This window comes from Pseudonaja textilis, chromosome 6, assembly GCF_049901715.1.
Source record: "Pseudonaja textilis isolate UNSWEBS1 chromosome 6, rPseTex1.2, whole genome shotgun sequence".
Taxonomy (NCBI): Eukaryota; Metazoa; Chordata; class Lepidosauria; order Squamata; family Elapidae; genus Pseudonaja; species Pseudonaja textilis.
The window spans coordinates 59,803,217-59,830,181 of NC_141995.1; the positions used below are offsets into that span (position 1 = coordinate 59,803,217).

Consider the following 26,965-nt stretch of genomic DNA (forward strand, 5'->3'; position numbering starts at 1 on the left):
GAACATGGATGATGACCAAACTTATATTTGTTTACAAGTTTGTTTACAAGAAAATAATTTTCACAAAGTACTTAAGTATTTTGTATTTATTACAAGTATTTAAGTATTTCATCCTAGGGTGATTTATGTGTGGGTCAGAATATCAATGTACTGTATTTTTGATTGACTGTTGGGTCAGAAAGCCAAATTCACATAGCATTTATGTACTTAGTCAGACAAATTATATAAAAAGTGAGTTTTTGAAAGCATCTTTTTTAATAATTATTATTAATAATTATTTCACTTTATCAAAGGGAAATGAGTTATATAAAGTATTAGAAAGCATTGCTATTAGGAATATAATTAATTACAAGTAATTGAAATGGGAGATTAGTAAATGACATAGGATAGAATGAAATGTCTGCATTTTTTTCTACAAAGTAAGGCTTAGACTGCTTATGTTTTTTTGTCTGTATTTCAGTAACTCAAATATATATTGAATTAAATATTTATATTCTTCTACCTTGATAATTTTAAATTTACATATTGTGAAATTCAGGGAGCAAAGGTAAAAATGTTGAGGTAATATGGACTGAAGGCATTCTAATAGGAATTCTTTCTGTTCATTTAAATCAGGGGTGTGTCGGGGTTCCAGCGATTGCCCTAATTAAATCATGAGCTTCGAGCCAAGCTTCAAAAGAATATAAAAAGGTTTATTAGGAGCAACATGTCGGCATTGACCCATATGAAGCCAACATGATTTTCAGTCACCTGTGACCTTGTTTCCCCCCTCCCCCTCAGGTATATCATAAATAAGCTTCTTGAACGAAGCACGTTCATGGGCTACATTGTCTAATGAAGGATTTTTGCGAGCAGAAGATCTGATAGCCTAGCTACAATCTTTGTAAGATAAGCGTGGAATGTACTTCTGGTTTTAATTTCTGTACTGCTCCTTCAGGTTTTCTCTCCCCTTGCTTATGGCAACTTGAAAACAAGCATAGGAATGCTCTACGAGTTTTCAGGGTGTCAAACTCTATTTTATTGAGGGTCGCATCAATGTTGTGTTTGATTTCAAGGGCTAAAGGCGTGGCCAGGGTAGATGTAACCAGCTCAATGTCACTTGTGTCAGGGGCGCCTGTGGTGGCCCAAGCGCTCTGCCAGAAAAACAGGGCTTGTGAGCTCCATTTTCAACTGTGACAGCCTCCTGCAACCTCTGCCAGTGAAAAAGGAACTCGGGAGGGCCATGGGCCAGCCCTTCTCTGTTTCCAGGGCAGCCCCATGTGCCAAATGTAAGCATCCCATGGGCCCAATCTGGCTCACAGGCCTTGAGTTTGACACCCCTGATTTAAACCCAGTGAAAGGTCTACTCTCTTCCAGGCAGTATTTTTGTTTGTAAAAAAACTTGAATCATTTGCTCTGACTATATTTTCCATTCTGTTCTATAGTAAAATAATGTTGTATTGTTTCTAGAGATATTGTTTTCTTCCAGGCTTGTTTATGTGTATGTGCCAATATTGTTATAATCTAGCCTACCTCTTGCCATTTCCTGGCATTCTGCAATTCAGGTCTTCTTAGTTTTATATCTAAGCAATTAGAGTATTAATAGTTATAATCACAATGACCTTCAGTATGAAGCTGGATGTCATGTTTCTCAGTATAAGTTGCTAAGAGACATGAACAGATTGATCCAATTATATACTTTGTCCTACTTATAAGTTCACATAGGCATTTAACTGTATACTGTGGGGACAATTTAAAGAAAATGTGCTTTTTATTTTAGAGCTGTGGTGAATTTATTTTTGAAGCATTGTCACATCTGTTTTTCTGAAAGCCATTTCAAGATAGCCAACTAAATCAATAATATTTAAAAACCCAATAAGCTTATTAAAACATTAGTTAATGTAATAAACATAAATCTATAATATAGCTCTAATAAATTAATGTTTTGTACACCAGTTACAACAAAAATATTGACACCTAACCAAATGTAAGTGTCACTAAGTATGGTGTCAGAGAACTGTGATCCCAGACATGAAAAAACACTGAGAGAAGTTACCTCTATGCTACTTTTGGTTAGTCCTTGGTGAGCTAGAGCAGTGCTCTCCAACCTTGGCAATTTTAAGCCTGGCAGTTTCAACTCCCAGCATTCCCTAGCCAGCTTTGACATTTATAGCTATGGAATTCTGGGAGTTGAAGTCCACCAGGCTTAAAGTTGCCAAGGTTGGAGACCCCTGAGCTAGAGATCCCTATTGAAGTGGAATGACATTTATGACAGGGATCCTTGGCTGACTGCTGGACAGTCACTCCTCATGAATAGACTTCAGACAGGAGATTTTGCAGTTGGTTTATGAGTTAAGAGGCAGGGAGTTAAGAGGTATCCATGTCGCACTAGAAAGAATAAAAAGAAAATAAAGGTTACAATCAAAAGAGGAGAATGTTTAAATTAGACTTGTTAACCAAGATGGAACAAAACATTGTAACAGTGGTAATTTTAAAGGGTATTTTTGAACAATGTACTAGCAAAAGTTACAAGAACGATATGGGAAAAGATGATATACTATATCTTGTGTAGAAAGCTGAATGTCCTGCAAAAGGCATCTGAAGAATGGAAGACCCTACTGAGTTACGCACATACCAGTGGTGGGATTCAATTTTTTTTTTACTACTGGTTCTGTGGGCATGACTTGGTGGGCGTGGCAGGGGAAGGATACTGTAAAATCTCCAGTCAGAGGTGGGATTTGCCAGTTCTCGGAACTACTCAAAATTTCCGCTACTGGTTCTCCAGAACTGGTCAGAACCTGCTGAATACCACACCTCTGGCACACACCTCTTCCTGACAGTGCTTAAGGAGCATTGTAGAACAATCAAATCACATGTTTTCTGAATAGTTTTTATCCCAGAACTATAATTGCACTTAACAATGAACTTAAGGACCACCATCAGTGAGCTGTTGGACAGTATTATTTGTCTGTTTTGTGGATGTTTGGGTGTTTTTAGGAGGCGGGAAATTTTGGCAGGTGGGGAGGTGTTTGAGGATTGTCATGTGTGTGTGCATGTTGAGTCTGGCCTCTGGTTGTTATGTGAATTTTGTTGTATGTATGTTATATACGTACAATGACAATAAAGAATTCAAAAATATTCTTAAACCTCCCATTGTTCTGCTTTTAGGCATGTTTACGATTTGCTATTGATTGTTTTATTGAATGGTTTGGGCAACTGTGGACAAAATAGCATCAGTTCTACATAGAAATATTATAGAAAAATACTTAGACTTCGTTGCTGGGCAGTTGAGCTAATTCCTGAAAAATCCATAACAAAATGAAATGCCAGAAAATGCATTTTCTTGTTTATGTTCTTTTCATGCATCTGTCAGTTCTATTGTTATCTCTCAATGGAGAACAAATCCACATTTGAAGGTTTCTTATCTCATAGCTGTCATTCGCATCTGGAGAAGTACTGCTGAGCAATCAGTAACAAATCTGAATTCACATTGTTCAATTCAGAGAGAAAGACAGGGGGGAAGGAGAGAGAGAGAGAGAGAGAGAGAGAGAGAGAGAGAGAGAGAGAGAGAAAGAAAGAAAGAAAGAAAGAAAGAAAGAAAGAAAGAAAGAAAGAAAGAAAGAAAGAAAGAAAGAAAGAAAGAAAGAAAGAAAAGAATTCCTAATTTTTTGCCTGACCTTTAATACCACCAAACAACATCTGCTCATCTTGGGTCGTTGAGAAGTAGTCAATCACTGGAGAAAAAATGCCAAATTCAATCTAAACATCTGGATTTCAGTTTTTTATGGAGATAATGGTAGAATCTTGGGAAATGTAAGACTTTTTATCCCTAAGAGGTGCTTAGGGATAAGGAAGTTGCACCATAAAAAATAAACCTCTTTTTGGAACTGAATACAAAACTGTAGACAGCCCTAATTATTTCCAGTTGCTCTGCAACTTTCCTTTCTCACTTGAGTATAAGATTGAATCTAAGGTCCAGATGTTTTAAATTAGATAGATTATATAGATCCATTTCCACCTAGTTTCAATACTGGGTCTGAGACTGACACAGCTCCATTGCTCTACCCAGAAGCTACAGTATAATTTAGGGGTATATCCACTGATTCTACTGCCCTTTCAGAAATACTTAATATAGTATACCTTGATATCATTTTGGATTATTTTGTAGAAATGGATTTCAGTAGGACAGTTTTATTTAGGCTGATGTTCTCTTTTTCTGATGAAATGAAATATAATTTAGTTAGGTTCAAGTTGGAATATTTTACGAAATCTCTAGAAAGTTGGGTAGTTTACAATATAACAGCAAGAACGCTGTTTTATATTTGCAAGATTGAAGATATTATGGTGTTTCCATGAGAGCTATATTGACTACAAGTTGGCTTCTCTGTATAATTCAGTCATAGTGTGAAGTTCCCCTAAGCTCCAAAACTCCCAAGTCCAAGGAACTTCTTATAAAGGACCTTTTTTCCTTATATCTAAAGGGTAATCCCTTTGCTATTTTGCCAACTACATGAAGTATATTTGATTATAGCAAAGTAATATCAGTGCTGCACCTGAACTTTGGAATTTCAGGAAGTTAGATTGACAACCTCTCTGATAAAGTTTAATTATCAAATAAAAAAAGCTTTTTCTTTAATATTTATTCCACTGGCTGACAAATCTCTTCTTCCTGCATTGAAAAAGTATTTTAGTCTTAGACCAATTAAACATGTATTTGCGTTCACAACTGAATTATCTGTATTTGATTTTTTTTTTACATCACAGGATAATGAAGAAGAGATACCGTGTTTCTCATATAATAAGGCTGGGTCTTATTTATTTTTTTTTGAGCCCCCCCCAAAATGGCTAGGCCATCTTTTGGGGGGTGACTTAATTCCCCCCCTTGTATCTTTGGGCAGGCGGGCGGCGACAGCTTGGATGTTGACCTCGGCATTGGTGGGGCACTTCGTATTGGGGTCAATGCAGGCAGCACCGTATCCGGGTGTGCAACAAAAGTACTTCCTAACAGCAAGCCCCCCACCATTCCCCCCCATTTCACATGTTTTTAATATAGGCCTTAATTTGGGGGGAGGGGCTTAATTTCATTGCATGCCTATAAAACATGCTGGGACTTCCTATTGGGGGGAGGCTGTATTGTTGGAGAAACAGGGTAGATAGCATCTCTCTACATATCCCCATTAAATCAGTGATCTACTTTTCTAATATACTTAACTTCTTTTTGGCTTTGATTAGCTACTTTGGAACTTCCTTTTGTTCAGCACCTTCTGAGGGAATATATGTAGAATATATCCATACATATATATATGTACCACACACAGTATATATAATACTAATTTAGCTGAAAGAAGATTCATTTACAATATTACATGCTCATAAACAGTGGTGGGATTCAAATAATTTAACAACCAAAATAATTCTCTGCCCTCATGACTGGGTGGGCATGGCTGGGTGGGCATGCGACTGGGTGGGCATGGCCAACTTGATTGGTCCTTAGGAAATTTCTCCTTAGTCCAACTCACAATAAAATAGCACTGTACAGTGGTAGGATTCAACCGCTGTAACAACCAGTTTGGCAGGCATGCGCTTTGTGTGCCAAATGGGTGCTGCGGATATGCAATACTATTCAAAATAGAAGAAAAACTTAGCTTTTACTGAAGCCCTACTTAGGGGCTGCCACACAGATCAGCTGGGCTTCAAACAAAGGAAATATAGCAGGGGTGGGTGGGTGGGGCCAAATGATCACCAGAACTACTGGTTCACCTGAATCAGTCCACACAAATCAAATAAATAAATAAATAAAATTACACCCCTGGCACTGTTTCAATGTCTAGAATAGAATAGAATAACAGAGTTGGAAAAGACCTTGGAGGTCTTCTAGTCCAGCCCCCTGTTTAGGCAGGAAACCCTACACCACTTCAGACAAGTTGTTATCCAATCTCTTCTTAAAAACTTCCAGTGTTGGAGCATTTACTTCTGGAGGCAAGTTGTCCCACTGATTAATTGTTATGTCAGGAAATTTGAGGGACTCCTACAAAAATGAGACAATCAATCTATTTTCCAAAGCACCAAAATGCACAACAAGAAACAATGGATGGAAACTTACAAAAGAGGACGAAGCAGCCTAGGACTAAGGAGAAATTTCCTAAGGGTGAGACCAATCAACCAATGGAATAGCTTGTCTTCAAAAGTTGTGGGTGCTCCATCACTAGAGGCTTTCAAAAAGAGTGAGAAAAGTATACACTAAAAGGACAGTGCCAGGAACCACTAAAATAATGCAGAAAACTTAAAACAATCATTCCCCATTTTTTTAAAAAATCAACCCCAAAGCAAATACATCAGCTGAGAGGGAAACTAAGAGCAGCTCCTCGTGTTAATTGAAAGCCTGGGCATGCTGCCAAAAGCCATTAACCTTTCCAACTTTATTATTCTATGTTCTCTATGTTCTAAATTGGGTGCTTCACAGCAGAAGCAATAAAGCTGGTTGGACCACACATGCATTAAATTTATGGCCTGAATGATCAAGCTGCATCATTGTCCCCTCCTGTATCTTTCCCTCCCAGAAAGGAACAAGAAGTAGCCAACACTGCAGCAGCTATAATAGGTCTTGGGGAATTCCAGGGAGTATCAACTAATCACAGAAGTGTTACTTAATATTCTTTATAATGAAAATGTTTGTAATCTTTTCTTTCTTCCTGAAAGGAAGAGGTTAATCTCATCCCTAGATGGGCTGATTGATGGATTTCCCTGCCCTAATCCTCTCAATTTCTGTTGTTTATTGACTTCCATTCCAGCAACTGTTAAGTGGTTCTTGGTTGTCTGCCTGGAGCTATTTACTGAAGGCAGGGGGTGAGATTCTACTCGTTTGGACTGGTTTAGGTGTTGTTCCAAGTGATCATTTGGCCCCGCCCACCCATCCACCCCTGCCCTTTTCCTGTGCTTTATTTCCTTGTTTTTGAGCACAGCTGATTCACATGGCAGAGCGGTTTGCCGTGCATCAGCTGTTGTACTCACCGGGGCTGCAGCACAAGGTAAGCATTACAGCTAAAAATGGTCTTTTCTAAATGCTGTGTGTGCACGCACGCCAAGTGCATGCTCACCAAACCAGTTGTTACACCAGTTGAATCGCACCCTGACTGAAGGGACAGAGAGAGAGAGAGAGAGAGAAAACCCATATTGCACTTCATTTTTAGTCAATTGTCTGAACTGCGTAAGCAATTAACGAACAATTTGCACAAACCGGTGAGAACCGGCTGAATCCCACCTGTGCTCATAAACATCTAAACCATTGAATGGAAATATTAAATTGGGTTTCCAGAAGCTTTCAACTATTATTTTGTTTTCTATGTACAGTATTTTCTATTTTTAATACCATTTTATGTGGTCTGAACTCTTAAGAAACAAACATCGTAGTCTGATTGACACCATGAAAATTGGCTGCATTTTGGCAGGTGGCAATCTGAATATCAAAGACAAGATTGCAAGATTGTCATCTGGCAAAATGCCGTCAATATCTACAGAATCAAATTTGTATACCTTGAATATTTTAAAGACCTTAAAAATTAAAGGTGATTTAAATCTGGGATAAGAGACTATAACTCGTACACTTTATTTCTTTTTTAGAGAAATTCAGTATAGATAGGATAATGTTCTGAGGGTCATTTTGATCACCCCTTCTTTTTCTTTAGGATTTTGGAGATGATGGGTCCCTATATATTACTAAGATTACTACAACTCACATGGGAAATTATAGCTGCTATGCAGATGGCTATGATCAAATCTATCAGACTCATATTCTTCAAGTGAATGGTAAGAAAAATACTTTTCTATTAAATTGAGTGGTAAATAGAATGAATTTTAAATTTAAAACGAAAGGCTGAATTTCTTAATTTGCAATGTAAAAAGGGAGATACGGATACTAAGTTTCCATTAATTATTTCTATTAAAATTTGCAATGAAATAGGTTTTAATTAGTACACGTGGCATTTTGAAAACAATGAAAAAAAAAGAAAGAATAATTTATTTACAAGGTACATACTGTATTTATTTACACAGTAAGCAATATTTTTTCTTGGTAAAAAAAAATCTGTAGGATTATAGGCATTTATGAACAATAGCGTCCTTGGATAACCACTTAACCATCTGATTGTCTAGCCCATGAACAATCTGTTTATGGCTCTGATGAGTTTTTAATAATAGTACATGCTTTATACATTAAATATATCTTGTATTTTTAAAAATGACACTTACGGTTAGCAAGGTTAGCCATTGTAATTTAAAAGCTTTGGGTGTCTTCTTCTATGTTAAGACCAATGTTTAGAGTAGAACAGCAGTCCCCAACCTTTTGGGCACCAGGGACCACTTCCGTGGAGAAGGTTTTTCCATGGATCGGAAGGAGTATGGTTTCCTGTGTTGCCTCACCCCTTGGATGGGGCTTCGCTTGTTTGCATAGCGTGATCGCTGGCATGCCGTGACCCAGTGCCGATCCACAGAGAGGGGTTGGGAACTGCTAGATTAGAATATAAAAATCTTTCCCAGAAGATAAAGTTATCTAATTTACATAATAGTTTCCTAGACAAAACAATCAGAATCATTGTAATTTCTTATGAAGACAGGAAGCAATCAAGTGTCATTAAATCCTAAGGAATGCTTCCTTCTACTTAGATCATCGTTTATCTTCTTGCACGCTGCCCAAATTATTGTTGATGGAAAAAGTATGACAAATAATACAAAGGTAACCAGGTTGTAATTTATAGCATTATTATTCATGAATGGGTTTAGTATGTTTCTAAAGCAATTTGCATATTGAAGATTTTTTAAAAAAGATTTATGTATGGAGTTAAAATGGAAGCTAAGGGGAAGATAAATGCATTTTTCAGATAAAGAAGATTAAAAGACAGACAAGTAAGACCAATGGAAATTATTAATGTAATGACATTTGTATAACCAAAGAATCAGTAGAACATTGAAGAGTGAATAAGGTTAAGTTGATCTTTAATATCTAATATGCTATTGGTTGTAAGCACTGTGTGTGTGTGTGTGTGTGTGTGTGTGCATGTGTGTTGTGTGTGTATGTGTGTGTGTGACAGAGAGAGAGACAGAGACAGAGACAGAGAGAAAGAGACAGAGAGACAGAGAGACAGACACACACACACACACAGAGAGAGAGAATCAGGAACTATTTTATGCTTTTAAATATTAATTTTATTTTTCTGTTTGGATTTTCCATCTGCACTGTAACTTTATATTCTCTTATATCTCAGTGTACTTTTGTGATGAGTCAAAATATTGAATTAAGTATTAACTTTTCAGCAAGTGAATGATGATAACATACATGAGAGATAAAAAGTGCCAATTTTATGCCATTAAATATTAATGTTAAATCTGATAAACAACAAAAACAGCGGAAACGTGGAATTTTCCCAGAGCTGTCCCCTATCTTCCATATACTTGGAGGTTAATGGTAATGATGAGAGATAATGCAAAGGTAAGCTGTAAAGGGATTTTCTCATTGATTTCTTCTCTCTACAGGCTTTGCTTATCACTTCATCATATTGACATACAATAGAAAAGGAGTATTGAATCAAAGCGGCTCACTGCATCAAAAACATTGATGAACAGTATTTCTTATATTCCAGTACTAAAATAGAATTAATCCAGCCAGCCAGTTTATAGCCTCCAAGCAATATTATCTTTAACTTGTAATGAAAAGATCCTTCATAATTACTGTTCTCAAAAAGACAACCATAATTAGGGAGATGGATCCTTGCCTCCCATCCTTCTTTTCTGAAACACAAACGAAGGTTTACTTTTTGCCTTACTTGGCATGCTGTCAGGCTCTAAATATAGTTTTCTATATTTACTGATAGACCGTCAGTGAGCTGCAGTAACAATAAATCACAGAGAATGAATGTAATTATTACCTTCATTCTTCAAATGTTATACATTTATACAAACTAACTCTCTGCTGCATTCATGGTGAGTGGAAATAAGCACATTTTCTGCATGGGATAAATGACATAAAGCTAGAAAGATAATAGGCTGTCCCTGAAACTTAGTGGGTGGTTGATTATCATGGATTATACTGTATGCTACCCAATACAGAATAGAAAGGAATAAGCGATACTCTTAAACTTAACTACCAAAAAATCATTCTATATAGTGTTTTGTTTTGTTTTGCACCTGTATCACACTATTGTTTAAGTTCAATTTCTGATTCCTCTATTTTGTTTTGTATGTCCCGCTTTCTGCCATACTATACTCACGTTCTTTATTTTTCTTAGCAAATTTTCTTTCTAAAATTTAAATTTCCCCTACTGAAATTTACCTCGTAGGCCTTATTCATCATTCCAGTTTGTCAAAATCCTCTTGATTCTTTTTGTTGTTCTCCCCCACATCTTCTTATCATCTATTAATTCTGTAATCCTAATTTATAATACCCAAATCAAAGTTATTTATGAATGTATTAAACAATATCTTAGAAATGAACATTACATACTTTTCCATCCAGATAACCTGAACAGATGTATGCTTGTTGGATTAGATTGTTCAACAAATCCACTATAATGACAGAATAGGCCACTTGTTTGAAGATGCAAACAATTTTCCACTCCTCTACTCATTGCAGAATACCTTATGCCATCGGACTTGAAGTTCTAGACCTAGAAAACCTAGAACTATGCCACCTTCGGTCTGATCTAAGTATAGTATATATAATCATACATTGCAATGTCCCACCTGCAAATGAATACTTCAGCTTCAATCATATCAATACAAGAGCATACAATAGATACAAACTCAAGGTTAACCACACCAAACTTGATAGTAGGAAACTTCAGCAACAGAGTGGTCAATGTCTGGAATACTCTACCTGACTCTATGGTTTCTTCCCCAAACCCCAAAAACTTTAACCTTAGACTGTCTACTACCTCACCACCTTCCTAAGAGGCCTGTAGGGGGCATTCAAAAGTGCACCAATCATGCCTACTATCCCTGTCCTATTGTTTTTTATTTTTCTTATAAGTATCTATCTCATATATTGAAAACTATATTTATTCTTATACCTGTATCTTGTAAGTGATTAACAAATCAAATAAATACTAAATATTATTTTATTTTTTGTGATGTTCCCAACCTTCCTCCAACCCTTTGAACAGAGACTTTCCATAAGTGGCATCTTGCCTAAAACTTCTCTTAGCATTTTGAAATTGGATGACTTGAAATTTAGAGGGCATGTACAATTATCATCCAATATCTCATTCTGTCATCATATTATGAAGTACAAGATAAGACAATCATTTCCACAAGGCACTCACTGCATTTAGCTCTTCAACTGTCGCTTCCCAATTAGTTAGAATCAGATCTAGGAGAACCAGTTCATTTGTCTCTTTTCCAGCCTTCTGTAAAATGAAATGTTTAGCAAAACCACTGAGATCCTGCAGTCTTTGGTAATTCATTTGCCAACAGAGGTGCCATTATTTGAAATCTTACAAAAGTCATATAACCCAGTATAGAAAAGACATTATCCAGATTTTTCCCCCAGTTTTGGTAGACTATAATAAATTGGTGCAATGATAAAGCTGAAAACCAGGAAAATTACCCTTCTGCTCAACGTGCAATAGTCAATAAGTTTGATTCCTTTGGAATAATTATTCAAATATATTTATAGAAATCAAGCCACAATTAACTTTTCTCTCCGGAGATAGAAATATGGATCTATAGAAAATAAATGATACTTATTCCAGTTAACTGAATAACTTCTCCAATGAACTGAATAACCCAATACATAAAACACTGCACTATTATCAACACTATATCACCATATTCTAACTATGTTTGGTATAGAAAAATAAAATTATGAAGCTGGGAGGGACCACAAAAACCATCTTCTCAAACCCTCTGCAATATACAGGAAAACAGTTTAAATCACTTTTGAGAGGTAGATGTATAGCTTGCTCTTAAAGTCTTCCAAAGACAGATAATTCACTCATTCTATGGCTAGAATATTCTATTGCATAATGCTCATCAATCAAACATATGCTACCATATGGTAACAACTTAGACTTAGCCATTGTTTAATCTGAATTTATTCAGACAAAACTTTATATACTGGCCTACACTGAAAGTGTCACAGTAGTTTAAAATGAATTATCAGTAAAACCATTAAATAATTAAAAAACATTTTAATAAGTAAGAAAGAGCCCATGTCCAATATCCATACTAAATACTCCTCTAAACAGAATGCCTTTATTACATTATAAAAGTTGAGTAAGTATTCTCATATCTAAGGTAGTAAATTGTCCCATGATATATTGTCCTTTGATTAATAAACATTATATTAACTATTTTTGAAACCTTTGATTGATTTATCAAATTCAAAAAAGTAAGGAAAAACTAGGAAGGGAAGAAGAAAAATTTGGTGTAAATAGGAAAAGGGAAAGAGAAAGGAACTGACTTCTGATTCTCTAGCACAGTACAAGATAACTGCATTATAGACACAACTTTTTACTTTTACACAGCGGTATACACAAGCCATTTCTATGACAATAAACCTATCTAATTACCAAAAACAAAATCTTTTTTTTTTCATTGCAAGCACAAAATCCAGAAATCAATTTCAAAATAAGAGCAAGGTTAGATATATTCTCTTTTTTGGATAAAAGAATCAATTTTACCATCTCTGCTTCTCTGCTTCTCTTTGCTATGGGGAATAATCTATGCTTCTGTTAACTCATTAATCTTTATTGTAAATCATATTAAGAAATTAAGAAAGTTCTCAGCCTTATTTATTTTCATGAAAAAAATATCCCAGAGTTGTTCTGAGATGTTGTAGATCAGGGGTATCAAACTCAATTTTATTGAGGGCCACATAGTGTTGTGTTTGATCTTGGTGCGCGTAGTCATGGTAGGCGTGACACAGGACTTGTGACAGGGGGGCACCTGTGGTGGCCAAGTGCTAATGAAGGACTTCCCTGAAACCATCCTCACTCTCATTATACAGGTAATCCTCAAGTTACTAATGTAATAGAGACTGCCAATTACATTCATAACCCCAGGATTCGTTTGACTGAATCACTTTAAATGACCATGATCACTCCCTGCTTTCCCCAATGCATTTGTTAATTGAATGTGAAACCTGTTCCTTCTGTTGATGAATTGGAAAAACAACAGTCTGTAGATGGCAGATCTCTGGGCATGTCAGTTGATGACCATTTCTTCGCCAGAAGTTCTCTAATAAATATTACATTAAATATATTAGGACTTAAAAGATATCCCTAATAAATTTCATGATACATTATCAAAGGTGAATAGGATAGGAAATTGAATTTGTAATAACCCCTGCAATATAAGTAAAGCACTGCATGTTGATTTAGGTAAACAAGGAGAAAACTCATATGTTAGCTTGAGTTGTTTACTTGAGTTGTTGCTACCAGTTCTGCCCGGTTCTATAGAGCTGGTAGCTCTGAAGAGCAGCAGACACAGAACCGGTTCTGTGTTTGCTGCTGTTTGGCCCACCTGCCTTCCCAGGCTCTTACCTGTCCTTTATTTCCTGCTTTTTTTGCGCAAGCATGTGCAAAACATAATAATTGAACCGGTAGTAATGCTGGTTAAATCCCACCCCTGCACTACACCACACAAAAAAGTTTTATAAATGACATTTAATGAAAGGATTCACTTACAAAAACAGCAACAAAACTTTTAAGCTTTTTGTTCTTTACACACACATATATATATATTCCACAGATACATTATTTGGATTTATGACAAACAATGGTGCACACACATACACAGAATATTATTAAAAGCTCATGGTTCATGTAAAAAATAAAAATAATTTGAAAATGATGAAAATAATATCAATGCCACTAATCACACACTAAATAATTAACAGACAGATATGTTAGAACCCATAACTTATTAGCCAAATAAATAATTTACCCACAAAACAAAACAAAATAAGACCTATCCATATGCCTTTTCCATCCAATCATGTGAAGTCAGGTAAAAGTATCAGCATAATCAATCGTTTTATCTCAGTTCTCTAAAACACTTGCATTGATGATGTTTCCTAATAAGGAATGAAATGTCTGCAACCCAAACATGAAGCTCAGAGAATTTAAAGATGTAAAGATTCAAAACTTAAACAATAAAATGAGTGGGAATTAAGGAACTTTTGAGCACAAAATGGCCTGTACCATAGTACCTTAAGCATTTATAAATGACAGTGTCAAGTCCCTTTATATAATTTAAAAGAAATAGTGAATCATACATCAAGCAAAGCTATTGGGAGTGAGAAAAAGACCTAGACAATTACTAGCCTCTTCTGTAAAGTAATTGCCACAATGTAATAATATTCTCTATTGTTAAGGATGCACAAGATAAAATGATTCTGATTTTTAAAAAAATCAATATATTTTAAATTTTCACTCATTATTGTATATAATACTTAATGTAACTGGGCGAGAAGGTAAGATTACACATGGCAAGTCTTTTTTTCTAAGAAATAATAAATACCATTAAGTCTATGAAAACAGGAAAAATCTTTGTGTCAGTATCCCAATGAGTGGTACAAGATATAACCATTTTCATATTATTCAGAAATGTAGTGTTGTTAAGACTATTATATCAGGAGTACAAAAATGCAGATTGCGCTTATTTAGGAACACTTTTAGAGCAAATAACAAAAACAGAGACTTGCTAACAATATTTCACTAGAGCAAATAACACTTTTCCTTTCAAGTAAAGAAAAAAATTAAGTTATAGTAATTTCTGATTAGATTAATAGTAAAAAAAATAATTATTTGGTCAAATAATCAGTCTTCCTTTCTGAAAATAAAGCTAATACAATATTAGTTCATCTATTTTAACAACCTATTTTAATGCTTTAGTTTGAGCTGTTTTCAAACTAGGTTTCATTAAATATTATAACAGACTATCATTCTAAATTTTATAAGGGAGGACTGTGTTTGCAAAAAAGACAACATAAAACCACTAATTTAAATTTTAAGACTAGCAGCTTTCCATTTCCAAAACTATTAATTTCCTCCCTTGCAATCTTCAATTAACAACTCTTCAGTGTATCTTTCAATACAAATTGTCTACAGTCATTCAGTATGATTGACATATAAAATATATTTTCTCTCCATTCTTGCACGTGGAATTCAGAGGAAAAATCTGTCAGAATAGAATTAAACTGAACCATTAAAAGAACACGTTAAGTATGAATCAAAATCAAGTATGAAAATATAAAGGAAGATTATAGTATAAAAATAGTGACATTTAGTCATGCAACTATATTCTTGACAATATAAAACACATGGGGTTGAATGAGTTATTTTATATTTGTAGTTTAACTAATATATTCTCATATATACTGTACTTCTTTCATTAATGTACTTGGATATAGTAGAAAAATATTTCTCGTAACAATTGTGGAAAAATATTTCTCATTACATTCACACAGACATTGATCAACTACCACAAAATCAGAATTTGGTCATTAGCATTTAGCATGTGTTTACAATGTTTACAATGTCCTGGGGTCATGTGATTGTCATTTATAACTTTTCCAACTTCCAGCAAGCAAAGTCAATAGGGAAAGCCATATTTTATTAAAATCGCATGATTCACTAAATAATTACAGTGATTTCCTTAATAACCATGGCAAGAAGGCTGCAAATTTAACAATCACTTTGCTTACCAACAGAAATTCTGTTCTCAGCTGTGGTCATCAGTCAAGAGCTAGCTGTGTTGCCATTTCAGCGATGAGAGATGAAATGGCAAGAAAAGCATTTATGCTACCGTAGGATTTATGCAGAACTGCTCTGTTTGAAACTTCTAGACCAGGGGTGTCCAAGTCTTAAAGTTGCCAAGGTTGGACACCCCTGGTCTAGACAGTGAAACAGTGTCATTGCCGACAAGTAATGAGCTACTAAAATCAACATGATTTTGATATTTCAAAAATTGTTATCATTTTATATATTACTGGGATACTTCAAAATAATTTCTTTTAAAAATTTGATCAAGCTGAGCCAATTTCCTGCAAACAGTTGGAAAAGATCTGAAAATTCTGCTTTGCATACATAATATTAATTATTTATCTTTATCATTTGTATTGTCATGTCAATATCTGAGTTACAAGATAGAATCAAAGTAATGAATGCATTCTTTGTTTATTTGTTTAAAGCAAAATAAATATATGAGAATGATGGAATTATTTTAATAGTCTTTCTCTGCAAAATTGTACCCATGTATGATTATACTAGTTTTTAATTAAGTATTAGTGAAATGTATTGTTTATTGCTTAATAAATTTGCTTAAAAATTCTACATCAGGAGTAATGGGAAATGGCACACAGAATTCCTTTCTAGTCTAAGCTACAATTTTGCTTTCTATAGGCCAGTAAAAGTTAGTTTCAAAGGTGTTTAAAAATGACAATAAATATTTGAGGTAATTATGCACAGATAATGTAGTTCTGCTTATAAGCAAACCTGACATATTTATTAATGTGAGTAACCTATGTAAACATTTGATTAAATTTTAAATCAAAACTATACCTACTTATGAAAGGAAGATATTAAATATAGAAAATAAAAATTAACTGCAGAACATCAGGAACTCCTTGGAGAGAAGCACCAATAAGAAATCTAGGTTTTTTCATTTAAATTATTGTAGTATAAACTTTTCTGCAAATAAAACAATTTATGGCATATGGATTCAATTAATAAAACTGTATCTTAATAGAATATCTGATAAAAACAAATATCCTGCTAGAAATTTTATTTTTTAACAAATAATTAGCAGTGATTTTTTTCAATGATAACACTGAACATTCTCTTCTCATCCCTAAGAGTGGTATGTGTCTTCCTCAGTCCCTGGTCTTATACCAGAGGCCTGGGAGTTTGAAGGAAAGCACATGTCTGCTGTTCCTAAGACTGCATCTTCTGGTGTTCTGGATCTATTGGAGTTATTCTAATGTTCCTGGATCTGTTGGAGCTATTCTTCCAGTTTAGGAATCACACCCAAAGTGCTTCTACCACTACTGGCTACTGGGGCTGCATAGCCTTTTACTTTCTACATCCTTTTCAGTTTCACTTACAGATCCTGGTATTTTTCCAGCTTTTGATGTTCTTCTTTCTTATGATGTTGTCTCTTGGCACTTCAATATTTATCAACCCTGCTGTCTTCTGATCTACATAATGTCTAGTGTGGTAGACTCCTGCTTCTATGGATATGGTGGTTAGCACCTGTTTTGTGTTGCTTTGATCAGTACATCAGTGCAATCTTTTAGTCCTCTTTTTCCACTTCTTTCTCCTATTGAGAGTATCATCTTGCCATGATATTTCCTCTGCCTGATTTTCCTGTCTTTTGGTGCCTCATTTTCCTGTCTGCTGCTGCCTACTGTCATTGACTGTATATGTATATACAGTGTATAACATTATAATATAGAACAGGGGTGTCAAACTCATGTTGTCATGGTGGATCACATGACATATTGACACTTTTTTCCCCTTCTCTAAACCAGGCGAGGGCGTGGCCAGTGCAGGCTGGGAGTTTGACAGCCCAGATATAGAATGTCAAATGCTACCTATAGGTAAACTAAAACCTAGATTTGGAATATTGGAACATATTATCTGGCAGTAATAACAAGCACTTTTCTTCTTAATTCATTGAGTTTGTTCCCAGAACAATAAATCATTTTGGTACTCCTGAAATATATTATTTGAAAGTTTCAAATAAGCAGAAACTAACTGAGATATGAACCCATCATGTACATAATAATTTATCTTAATTTTGTCCCCACAATAGCATTTCTGTGAGATATCTTGGATGGGGCAGGGAGAAAGAGAGAAAAAATACAACTGGATAGAAAAAAAATCACCGATGGTCCAGTGAGAATTAGTCTAGGACTTTCAGAAACATTTAAGTATTTTCCTTTATTTCTATTGCTGTCTAATAGTGATGTACTTGCACTGTTAGATAGAATTTAAAAACCATGTAAAAGGATAATAACAAATATATACGTTAGTAGGTCTATCTGTGCCCACAGATATGTAAGTAAACTTTAAGACAGAAGCCCAACTTTCCCTTCTCCCTGAGATCTATGAAAATTTCTTTACTTGTTTGATTCATGTTTCTAAATTTCTGCAAAAACTAAATACATCAATACTTCTAATAGCAAGAAGTGCCTTATGCCAGTTTATGCTGCAAACTACAGTAGTGGAAGTTAGATTTTAATTTCAGTAAGCCATCACTTTTAATAATGAAGCTTTACTATTACAAAGTTTCATTTATATATGATGTTGTATTATACAATTATAGGACACAAGAGCTTTGTCATTCAATATAAAAGTGACTGTTCTAACCGTGTAATCACAAATAACTGAATGCTATACAATCCTCTGATTACCACTCAGCAATGAAATGATACTTTTTTGTTCAATAATTCTGTATTGACTTTGACTCCTAGGGTTTAATTTACAAACCTAGAAAGCAATATTCCTACTATGAACTAATGCTTAACAAACTGATACTTGCCATAGCCCATCACATTTAATAATAAATCTTCTTTTAAAATTATTTTCTGCTAAATAGCTTGTGATGCTTAGTGAAAAGGTGCTTGTTTTCAATAAACAAGTCATTTCCTCTGTATATTTGATAAGGGAATAAATTTAAAACTAAAATTCAGTGTTTATAATGAAAATAAATGGAGAAAGAAAGAAAGATACTAGGATGATGATAGGTTCTAAATATGAGACAGACCATTTTTTGGTAATGTCAAGAGTGAATCATGAAGAATAAAGGACATGTAGAAAAAAGGAAAGAAGTAAACAAAATTAAAATAAAAGTGGAATTATGAAGAATTGTGTGTGTGTGTACATGCATACATATACATACATATATATCCAGTATACATTAACACATACATATATAGAGAACACACTTGTATAGAAGCTATAAATATTACTCAACAAGATTAAATAAATTCCGAAGAGAAAGTCATAAATGTGGTGAGAATATATAAATAGGTAAGATTTCAAATATAGATGATATAACTGGAGAAATATTGAAATAAGGGTGTGATTTGTTTGACATGGCTGTGCAATTTTTAAAATGTTTGCTTAAAGAATACATATGCACCTGAATTTATTTCTTTACTTAATTACTTAAATTTACTGAATTTATTTATTTACTTAAAACTTTTCTATAGCTGCCCATCTTAAAAGCCAATCTGTAGACAGTTTACAGCCTGACACTGAAAGAGTGCCATTTTCAGTTCCTTATCTATGGTGAAATACATAAAAAATAATTGATAAAGCTAAAACGAGGATTAATTTACTAAGAGTGTCTGATTTCTAAGTTCTGATAGGAATGGTATGGGAAGTGAAAAAGCAAATCTTGGGAAAAGCACAATTGCTTTATTCCATGCAGTGGGAACTAAATTCATATTTTTGCTTTCAGACATTAGGAAATGTATGAATGTGAAAAAGGGAAAAAAAGGTTTCTAAACTCTATTTGCTACTTTAGAAGAAATATAGAATATGTTTACATTATGGAACGTTTTTTTTTTAATAAATATTTAAAATCATAACATGATATAATTGTGTGAATAATTTGGATTTGTTCTTAAATGCTTCAATATTGAGCAGACAGTAAGACAAGAATGTGTGATATCCTCTTCATTATTTTATGTACGAGGAATGCTTGTGGCAATATTAGAGGTGTCTTGATTGTGAGTATAAATACATGTGGACTGTTACCTGCAGATAATGCCAAGTTGTTAGCTGATAATAAGAATGTCTGCACAGATAGGCTATACCTAACAATGACAAACAGAAATCTGAAAATTAATGTATCAAAAATCAGGCATAGCAAAACAAGAAGAGATAGTGTCATGAATGCTTGGGTGATGAATGAATGTAATGAGTGACCAGTACCAAAGTGTATGTTGAAGTGGTTTGTTGAATCACGATTGAATTGAAAAACAAATTTAGAAAATAAGATTGTATGGGCACGGAGAAAGTAGAAGACCATGACTGGAAGGTATTGATAAATCTTTAAAAGAGAGGGGTTAGTAGTTTAAAGAATATGCATATATAAACACACATCCCTACACATGTATTAATCAGATTATGCCTGTGATAGAATAATGTAAAATTTTCAAGAATTAAAAAGGGTGTCAGATAGTGCTCCATTCAAAATCCAAGAAAGACACTCTTAGACTCCATTGTTATAGAGAAAAGAACTTTTAATGGAAATCAAGTAGTAACATCAAAAGAATTCGAGATGTGAGAATTTAGGCATGGAAATCACATATACAAAGTCATGGCAGCATTACCACCCACAATAGTTCAAACAGTCCATTCAATCTGAGATGTGTATAATGTCATGTGAGGCATCTTCAGGTGATGATGCAGACATCTGGCTGTTGGCCTTGGCCTGGTTTGATAAGATGCTGCGGCTGTGCAGTAAGCAAGTAAGCATAAACAATAAAGTTTTCTCCAGGTTTTACAGTTCATTCTCTAAAGCCTTCAGCACACACACACCCCACAAAGTCCAATTGATTCTTTCTCTCCCCCTTCCCACCTCCCCGTTACTATGGCAGTAGAAAAACAAGCAAAAGTAAATGTAAGCAAGTTCTTGAAGGCTGGCAAAGGGTAATGAGCTAGTACTAATTATAGGATCTATATCCTTTTTTCATTTTTTATCTCATAATTTAATGTCTTCTTCCTCTTTTTTCCCCATTTCAAGAAGCTTACCCTTTAAGAAAATAGCATGATTGGTTTACATCTAAGTACACATGTCTACAGCAAACTGTAGACACAAATGTTTGGAATACTTCCTGATATTTAAGAAAGTATTCATTTGGGAGTAAGCTTTCTATGGCTTTTTCCTGAGGCTAGATTTATGTCAGTCAACACACTGGCTAGAAATTCTCACCCGAAGAGCACTTTAAGCATATCCTTGTCAATACCATCTCACCAGATGTTTTTGTGGTGGTCAGCAGTTAAGACGCTGGACTTGTCAGCTGCAAAGCTAGAAGCCCAGGTTTGAGACCTCAGTGCAATGGGATAAGCGCCCATCCTTGCCCCAGCTTCTGCCAACCTAGCAGTTGGAAAGCATGCAGATGTGTCTAGATACCTTGGCATTAGTTTGATGGGAAGATAACAGTGTCTTGTGACATGACTGCAGAAATGTCTTTAAACAATGCTGGCTCAATGGCCTTGAAACGAAGATGAGCACCGCCCCCTATAGTCAGCAAGGACTAGTGAAATAAAAGCAACATGGACTTTATTTTAAAAAAAAAAACCTGTATATGGTATGTATCAGTCTTTCTGATTTGGGTTTCAAGAATAGAATAACAGAGTTGGAAGGGACCTTGGAGGTCTTCTAGTCCAACCCCCTGCCTAGGCAGGAAACCCTTCAGAGAAATGATTATCCAACATCTTTGTAAATCTTTTTTGCCTCCAGTATTGGAGCATTCACAACTTCTGGAGGCAAAATTGATAACAAATTTCAGATCTCTTTATCTAAGTGTTTTCCTTTCAGGTTTCTTTTTTTTTTGGGGAAAATTTTATTTGGCTTTTCACAAAAACAAAATACAAATAAAACATCTTTTTTGAAAATAGCATGGTCCCATGTTATCACTTCTTCGTACAGACACAAAACTCAATTTCATGCTCATTTTTATATTCTATTCCATATCTTATTACCATTTTATATTTTCTACATAGCTTTTCCCCTCTTCCAATTTTCTCAACTTTGTTTTAATTATCTCAATTCAAATCATTATATTTATACTTTTGTCTGTCCTGTTACAATTTCACATTATCTTTTCTTATTAAGCAATTTTTTCCCTGTAGTTACCAATTAGAGTATGACACCTTTATATCCTTTAATTTTATCCATTCAAGCTCTTATTTAAGCTTCAATGTATAGCTTTAAGATTATAGCATTCAATATAATACATAACTTCCAATTGAATTCTGCTTGGTACATTCTTAAAATAGACACTATATTCTTAAAAAGAAAAAATTATATATATATATATATATATATATATATATATATATATATATATGTGTGTGTGTGTGTGTGTGTGTGTGTGTGTGTGTGTGTGTAAATAAAACACATTCCATTCCAATTCAATTCTATCATTAATATGCATTAAAATCTTAACATCTTTAACATTTCTTTTCAATTAAATATCATACTTCCTTGGGAACACTTATAAACTTCCCATAGTTAATTCTTTTTTTTCCCATATTTCTCACTTATATTTTTATAAATCATTACTAATAATTAAAAATGTTACCTTTTAATTCTCTTAATCATTTTAATTCATTTATTTATTAACAAACATCCCATTGCATTACAATAAATATTTTATCCATCATCATATTTTCTAAAGTTGTTTCTATTTGTAATATAACAAAGCTATCTTATGTACCTTTGCAGAATCCCTTTTACAATTAAATTTTCACCCATTATCTCTAAACAAACTTATGGTTACAATCCTTATATGTTTTCCCTGTTTCTCCATTTCTTGTTTCTGTCTTTTACAACTTCTTTTCCTTGCCTTCTTCCCCCTCTTCTTCTCCCTCCCCTTTTTTCCCACTCATCTCTCTACTTCTAACTCTCTCATCTGTGATCCCCTATTCTGTTGCTTTCTATTATTATACTCATCTTTCAAATTGTTCTTCTTCTTTTTGGTTGTTTTTTAAATAGTTTAGTAAAGTAGTAGTAAGAAATGTCCAATTGAGCACCATTTAGGCTCTCCTGTGTAATTTGAGGACTGCTGTGTTGTTTCTTCCTCATTTTTGCTAGCTGTCCCTATCAGATACAGAGTTTATGTATTAAAAGTACTGTTATGAATCTTTTAGACATATTTAACTGAAACTCATAAATATGCATTGCTATTTTTATCACATTCTGCCCCAAAATGAAGTAAGTGCAGTACACAGCTATTTATATTCAAACGATAGCTTTTCCCAGTCTGAACTCACACCAAGAAAGTTTGCTTCTCAATCAAAAACGTGACTCATGAATCTCTGATCTGAATCAAATAAAGACTTATTTGCAAACCTAAAAATCATATATCTGAATGTTTGACAGAGCTATGTAGGTTTAGTAATCATATTCCATTGCTCTTTTCTTTGACATAATATATGAAAATGGTTCTTATCATTTATTATTGAAGGAAATATTTATATTTCTGCTCATAAACTGCATTTGATGTACTTTTTTTTTTTTATACAGTTCCACCCGTCATAAGAGTCTTCCCTGAAAGTCAAGCTAGGGAGCCAGGAGTGACAGCCAGTCTTCGATGCCATGCTGAGGGTATTCCCAATCCAGTGCTTGGTTGGTTGAAGAACGGAATTGATATAACTCCAAAGTTATCCAAACAGTTAACTCTTCAAGGTAAAGAAACATCTTTTATAACATAATTTGTTTCTTTCAAAAAGACATATATTTTGGTGACATACCATATTGCAGTATTTCATCTAAAGTTCCAGTTAGTATAAGTTGATGGAGACAGGTCCAAACCAGAGGTGGTATTCAGCAGGTTCTGACCAGTTCTGGAGAACCGGTAGTGGAAATTTTGAGTAGTTCAGAGAACTGGCAAATTTCACCTCTGACTGGGGATTTTACAATATCCTTCCCCTGCCACACCCACCAAGCCATGCCCACAGAACCGATAGTCAAAAAAAATTTAATTCCACCACTGGTCCAAACCTAGACCTGTTTTATGTTCAGGACTTGGGTCTCTCATCATTCACCTTCAATATCTACATGAAACTGCTGAACACTCAGTAGCCCTAAGGTGCTATGCATTTCCATTTAAATGTGGGGATTAGAAAATTTTGACAGTAGTAGTTCGAACAGTTTATCTAAACAGTTGCCGTTTATTTAAATCTTTGAAAACAACAATAATTGGTGTCATTATCTGAAATGGCTGGTTTGATTGAGGTAGTAAGTCATAACTGAAGGACACTGCCCACACTTTCCACTAGAAATCAATAGTAGAATTCAGCTTTATTTCTATAAACCTGGGTTATAAATATTTTGTTGAAATATGAAGTTGGGATTGATATAGTATAGTATTTATTTTTATTCCCAAATTCTAATAGTAAAAGAAAGTGAGTTTTCACTAACAAACCACATATTGTGGGCATACTTTATATTATTCAAAATAAAATACAGCAATCCTTAGTAAGTACTTGTTCAGCAATCGTTCTAAATTATCATGCGCTAAAAAGGGAAACTGACAATCAGTCTTCAAGATTCTGGCTATCATAGCATGCCCACAGCCACATGATCACAATTCAAGTCCTTGGCAAACAGTGCATTTGCAATCCGTTTGCAACTTTCACAATCAGCTTCTGACCAGCAAAGTCAATGGACGAGCTGGCAGGTAGATACAAGTTGTGGTCAGTAGCTTTGTGCTGAATGACCCATTGGTGATTTGCTTAATGATTGCAGCTGAAAATGTTGGACTGATATCAAAAGTTGTGACGTATCTTTTTATGATTGAACTGCTTGGTGATGGAGTTACCAGTCCCAGTTGTAGTTGTGGTTAAGTGAATGCCACCTATATAAGAAAGAGCAAACAATATAAACGGATTGGATTACGCGAAAAGAAAACCATACACTTAATTTTTTAAACCCCAGTAACATGATTAAAATCAAACTCACATCTATTTATATTTTTAATTCTGTGTACAGCAAATGGCAGCGAAGTCCACATTAGCAATGTACGTTATGAAGATACAGGAGCATATACTTGTATTGCAAAGAATGACGCAGGAGTTGATGAAGACATCTCTTCCCTTTTTGTAGAGGATTCTGCACGGAAAACCCGTATGTAATAATTCATTTTCATGTTATGTACAAGAAAGAATATATAACAATATACATCATTTCAGAAGATTATTTTGTATGTTCTCTTGGTTTCATTCAGAAATATTTGAGAAAATTAAATATTAACAATACGATCACTGTAGGGTTTATTATTATGGATTAAAGTCTAAATAAGTAATTCAAAATATATAAGCCACAAAAGGTAAGAGCACTGATTTCTCCTTACCAGCCTCTGAAGCCTAGTGAAATACATTTTGGATAAGGGGCAGTTATTTTCTATCTATATATGAAACTAATTTGAAGTATCACTAGTCAGGATATAAACAATAAATTAGCTATAAGGACCTTCCTGTAGGAGATGACTCTTATTAAAATAACTCAGACCTGATAATATTATATTTTCCTGTCACAGTATTTTAGTTCCCAAGATAATTTATTAGATGAAATTTTGTCTTAGAATTTCAGTTTTTTATATTACTTAGTTGATTGTTAGTGGATGTCAGACACACCACCAACTTTTATGGCAAATGTTTAAAATACAGATTGTAAATCTGAAAAGTATTATTGAATGAAGGGGCCATTTGCTAAAACATGACTATTGATCATACCAATTGTCTTAGTTGCTTATTTGCACTGTTTTTGCTATCTCAGAAGACAGAAGTTCTAATTTATTGTAAATATATGATATATTCCAGCTATGTCAAAGGTTTAACTTATTCCAACTGATTCTACAGAAAATTTAAAAAGTAAAGTTCGCTCACAGGATTTAATTTAGCAATTGGTGGCACTAATGTTATTTTTTTTTAGCAATTGCTTCCTCTTGCTGCTGCTGCTGCAAGCCAGTGATGGTGGTGGGTGGGAAAAGGCAGGAAGTGATGTAGTGCACATGCGCTATAAGGATGACTGGATAGAGCGTGGCGGGCAGGGGAATACTGTCAGCGATTGTTGTGCATGTGTGTGATGTCATGCATATGCAATAAGGACTGACTGGGCAGGGAACAGAGGAGAGGGGTGGGGCCAGCCAGGGGCCCATTTTACTGAACTTCCGGGAATCATAACAACCGGTTCTACCAAACCGGTGTGAACCAGTAGAATCCCACTCCTGCCTAAATCTGAACCCTTAAATCTGTATATACAGAATCTTGTCTCCGTATTGCAAACATTCCATTAAAATCAGAATAAAATAAATTTAAAATGTTGTAAGAATGGAAAGTGTCTTCCAAAAAATGTTAGCCTTTGTGGAGAGCTTGTGATAACACATAATATGAGGCAAGCACCCACCAATCTCCCACTTCTATTTAGGTCAGTATTTGTCGTTTCTCTGTTTAGGTAGAAGGGACAAGGCGAAATCATATTCCAAGCACAGAAATTTCATAGATGCAACATTTTCCCTGTTTAACAATGTCAATATCTCATAGTGATTAACTCAAGATAAATTATAAGTCCACTTATTGCTATCTCAGCTTTTTAAAGAACTTAATCGTTGAACAGAAAGTTGTAGAATTAATTAGTTACCATATAAATGAAGAATAACTTTTTGGTATCTTTGAGATTAAAAATGTATTAATTTGTAGCCTAGTTGAATTATTACAGATTTTTTTTTTAAAAAAAAATGTCAATAGCCATGGGGTTATTTTTATTTTACTTATTTAATTGACTTACAACAAGGTCCCCAACCCTGGAGCAGCACTGGTCCATGATCTCTTAGGGACTGGTTAGGGACTGGCATAGTTGGAGGTGAGCAGCAGGCAAGCAAAACTGAAACCATTTCCCCCACAGTCCTTGGAAAAAATAGTTTTCACGAAACCAATCCCTAATGTCAAACAAGCTGGGGAGGCATTAACTTATATCATTGCCCATCTCATACACACATCCAGTGCCAGTGTAAAAAGGTTAAAACAACAACAACATAGGTTTCTCATTAGCAGTTTTGGACAATTGTGAAGTTCCCCAATGTACTTGCAGGATCCATCAGCTTTGATAGTTTGCTTGCTTTACAAATCTCTAATATATTTATAAATTACCATTTTAAGTGTCCTGCCTCTACTAGAGAGCACTTTCTACAAAATTGGCTGTAATTATATGTTTGTCACTTTGCCTGACAAATGAATGCATGTTAAGTACATGA

At 34.5% G+C, this 26,965-nt stretch overlaps 1 protein-coding gene across 1 annotated transcript in view; it reads left to right on the forward strand.

Annotated features, from left to right (window-relative positions):
• FSTL5 (follistatin like 5) overlaps positions 1-26,965 on the forward strand; it is a 340,397-nt gene that overhangs the window by 250,737 nt on the left and 62,695 nt on the right. Inside the window, exons 8-10 of the mRNA XM_026699957.2 lie at positions 7,665-7,785; positions 23,236-23,397; positions 24,703-24,837. Of these exons, the coding sequence (XP_026555742.1) occupies positions 7,665-7,785; positions 23,236-23,397; positions 24,703-24,837 (418 nt within the window). The remainder of the gene's footprint in view (positions 1-7,664; positions 7,786-23,235; positions 23,398-24,702; positions 24,838-26,965) is intronic.